This window comes from Etheostoma spectabile, chromosome 17, assembly GCF_008692095.1.
Source record: "Etheostoma spectabile isolate EspeVRDwgs_2016 chromosome 17, UIUC_Espe_1.0, whole genome shotgun sequence".
Lineage (NCBI taxonomy): Eukaryota > Metazoa > Chordata > Actinopteri > Perciformes > Percidae > Etheostoma > Etheostoma spectabile.
Genome location: NC_045749.1, coordinates 2,335,316 through 2,338,789, shown reverse-complemented (window position 1 = coordinate 2,338,789; position 3,474 = coordinate 2,335,316). Strand labels below are relative to the sequence as shown.

Below are 3,474 nucleotides of genomic sequence, written 5' to 3'. Positions count from 1 at the left end.
GCCTTTGAGAAAATGAAAGCTCAAATGGGCCGATTTAGAAAAGGGGAAAGGTTACCTCCCCTTTCTCTGCTTCGCCCACCCAGAAAATTTGCCCCTCTCCCCCCCTCAATAGCATTAATAAAATAAAGCTACAGACACAGTAATGGCACATCCTACGGAAAACTCATTGTGGGACTGGCTCTAGTGGCTGGAATTCTGGACCAAGGCAAAATTTTGGGAAAGAGACTTCAGATCTGGTATTAGGGGACCACTAAGGTCTATATAAAAGAGACTTCAGATCTGTTTAGGGACCCTAAGGTCTATATAAGAGACTTCATATACAGTATTAGGACCACTAGGTCTATATAAGACTTCAGATACAGTATTAGGGACCACTAAGGTCTAATAAAAGAGACTTCAATACAGTATTAGACCACTAAGTCATACAAGAGACTTCAGATACGTATATGACCACTAAGGTCTATATAAAGAGACTTCAGATACAGTTTAGGGACCACAAGGTCTATAAAAAAGACTTCAGATACAGTATTAGGACCACTAAGTCTATATAAAAGAGACTTCAGATACGTATTAGGGACCACTAAGGTCTATATAAAAGAGACTTAAGATACAGTATTAGGGGGCCACTAAGGTCTACCTTATCGCCAGGGGACTATAGCCCAATACAAAAACTGACTAAGTGCATCGAACAAATTAACGGCTGGATGGGCCAGAATTTCTGAAATTAAATGAAGGAAAAAACGAGGGTTGTTTTTGGAGCAAGAGAGGAACGATTAAAAGTCTGCGCTCAGCTTCAAACACACATGTTAAAACAACAGACAAAGCCAGAAATCTTGGTGTAGTCATGGACTCAGACCTGAACTTTAACAGCCACATTAAGACAATTACAATCAGCCTACTATCACCTTAAGAAGATATCAAGGGTTAAAGGACTTATGTTCAACAGGATTTGGAAAACTTGTCCATGCCTTTATCTTCAGTAGACTTGACTACTGAGGTCTTACAGGTCCCCTAAAAAATCAATCAGACAGCTGCAGCTATTCAGAACGCTGCTGCTCTCGAGTCCTCCCAAGACCAAGAGACTGGATCACATCACTCCAGTTCTGAAGTCTTTACACTGGCTTCCTGTGTCTCAAAGAATTGATTTCAAAGTACTCTTGCTAGTTTTAAATCACTTAACGGTTTAGGTCCAAAATATATTGCTATCTGCTACTACACTATGAACCACCAGACCTCTCAGGTCATCTGGACAGGTCTGCTTTCTGTCCCCAGAGTCAGAACTAAACAGGGTGAAGCGCTTTCAGTTTCTATGCTCCTCATATCTGGAATAAACTCCCAAAACCTGTAGATCCGCTGCTACTCTCAGTTCTTTTAAATCAAGGCTGAAGACCTTTCTATTTGATGCTTGCCTTTCTTTAAATGACTAACATTTCTTAAATTTCTTATGCTGCACTGTAAATTTTATTCTTGTGTTTTGTTTTCTCTTTGTTTTTAACCGTTTTTTTTGCTTGTGATTTTTAACTTTTTTACTTGTGTTTTATCTGTTAACTGATTTTGTGTAAAGCACTTTGAATTGCCTGTTGCTGAAATGTGCTATACAAATAAAGCCTGCCTTGCCTTGCCTTGCCTAATAAAAGAGCTTCAGATACAGTATTAGGGACCACTAAGGTCTATATAAAGAGACTTCAGATACAGTATTAGGACCACTAAGGTCTATATAAAAGAGACTTCAGATACAGTATTAGGGACCACTAAGGTCTATATAAGAGACTTCAGATACAGTATTAGGGGACCACTAAGGTCTATATAAAAGAGACTTCAGATCAGTATTAGGGACCACTAAGGTCTATATAAAAGAGACTTCGATACGTTTAGGCCACTAAGGTCTATATAAAAGAGACTTCAGATACAGTATAGGGCCACTAAGGTCTATAAAGAGACTTCAGATCCAGTATTAGGGACCACTAAGTCTATATAAAAGAGACTTCAGATACAGTATTAGGGACCACTAAGGTCTATCTAAAAGCATCAAAAAAATCAGTATGTCATAGGACCTTTAAATATCTTCCTGCTGCAAGTTGATATATTTTATGGAATTTTTTCTTAGGCTTGATAATAAAACATAAGCATTATAAAAGCAGACAAATAGCATAGTGGTTTTTAAAAATTGTTTATCACAGGTAGGAGAAATGCAAACAAAAAGCCCTACAGCTTTTGGTACAACACTATAATGGTGGTACTACAAGGTGGTGTTTTAAACAGAGCCAAAAGAAGAGTGAATATTGAGCTTGTATGTGTATATATATATGTGTTGTGTTTCCCAAGTGAAAAAATCCTGAATGCAGCTTTAAGGTGTGTAACCCTGTAGTTGCTGGTAGAAGCCGGGGTTAGGGCGAATTGAGGGCCTCGCCACTTTCACCTGGCTGTACGCATCATCAAACAAAAGCCCCTCCCTCATCATCAGGTAGCCAATGACAACGGAGGAAGAGCGTGATACGCCCGCGTTACAGTGGACCAGCACCACACCGTCCTATGGACAGAGAAAGTGAGTGTGACAGGAAAACAGAGAGGTTAACATAAAAGAGAACAGGTCTTAATTACAACCTCTACATTCTCAAGTGGTCACATTAGGAAAAAACAGAGGAAACATTAACTGTCAGGTCATCATAACATAATGTTACCCACACAATTTTGCAATATATCAATATGATTTGGCAATAAATTCATTAAAAACATAAGCTTTCCAGCGCATTTACCAAATAAATATTTGCTGAAGTTAATTACAAAAACATATTTTTCTTCTTATCCCCAGTTTTATGGTTTTATCTGCTGCAGGTTTAGAGATATCCATCTCTGTGACTTTTGTTGCCGCCCCCAATACAATGTAGTTTGACTGAATTGTATGTGTTGTGCTTCAAACATTGCACTCATAAAACCAGCACATAAAACCAAAATTATCTTTCTTATTTATCTGTCTTATTAGGGAGACACTACAGGCATTTTTGTGGCTTTGGGCTATTTGGCTTCCATAACATGTCTTCTTTCAGACTAGTGAATAAAAAACATGTATTTTACTGCACTTTGTCTATTTGTGTCTGTAGATTTCTACTACATTTACCAGAAGTTAGCATTACATAATGCCTCATTTTCATATTTGAACATCAAATCTTACAGTTGTTGTAAATAATCAACTTGAGAAGTTACATGGTTATATCTGTTTGGAAACATATTTCCCATATTCACCTGTAGTGTCTCCCCAAATGACAAACATGTTCTAATAAATGAGTGTACTGTTCACTGCGTTGAAACAAAATCAGATAAATTGGTAAAATCACAGCTTGAATAATCATTTCACAGCATTTTTGTCATTTCTGACTTTCCAAAACCTCTGATAGCAGCGTTAGACCGAGCATGTAGAGGAAGTTGAGATGGAATATAACAGTTTTTTTCTTTACTTGTGTGTGTGTGTGTGTG

At 37.7% G+C, this 3,474-nt stretch overlaps 1 protein-coding gene across 2 annotated transcripts in view; it reads right to left on the bottom strand.

Moving 5' to 3' along the window:
• Window positions 1-2,154: 2,154 nt before the first annotated feature.
• Window positions 2,155-3,474, bottom strand: part of LOC116705014 (dual specificity protein phosphatase 19) — a 15,677-nt gene continuing 14,357 nt past the window's right edge. For both annotated transcript variants that reach the window (XM_032540850.1, XM_032540849.1), the window contains exon 5: window positions 2,155-2,530. In XM_032540850.1, coding sequence (XP_032396741.1) covers window positions 2,348-2,530 — 183 coding nt within the window. In that variant the 3' untranslated portion in view covers window positions 2,155-2,347. The remainder of the gene's footprint in view (window positions 2,531-3,474) is intronic.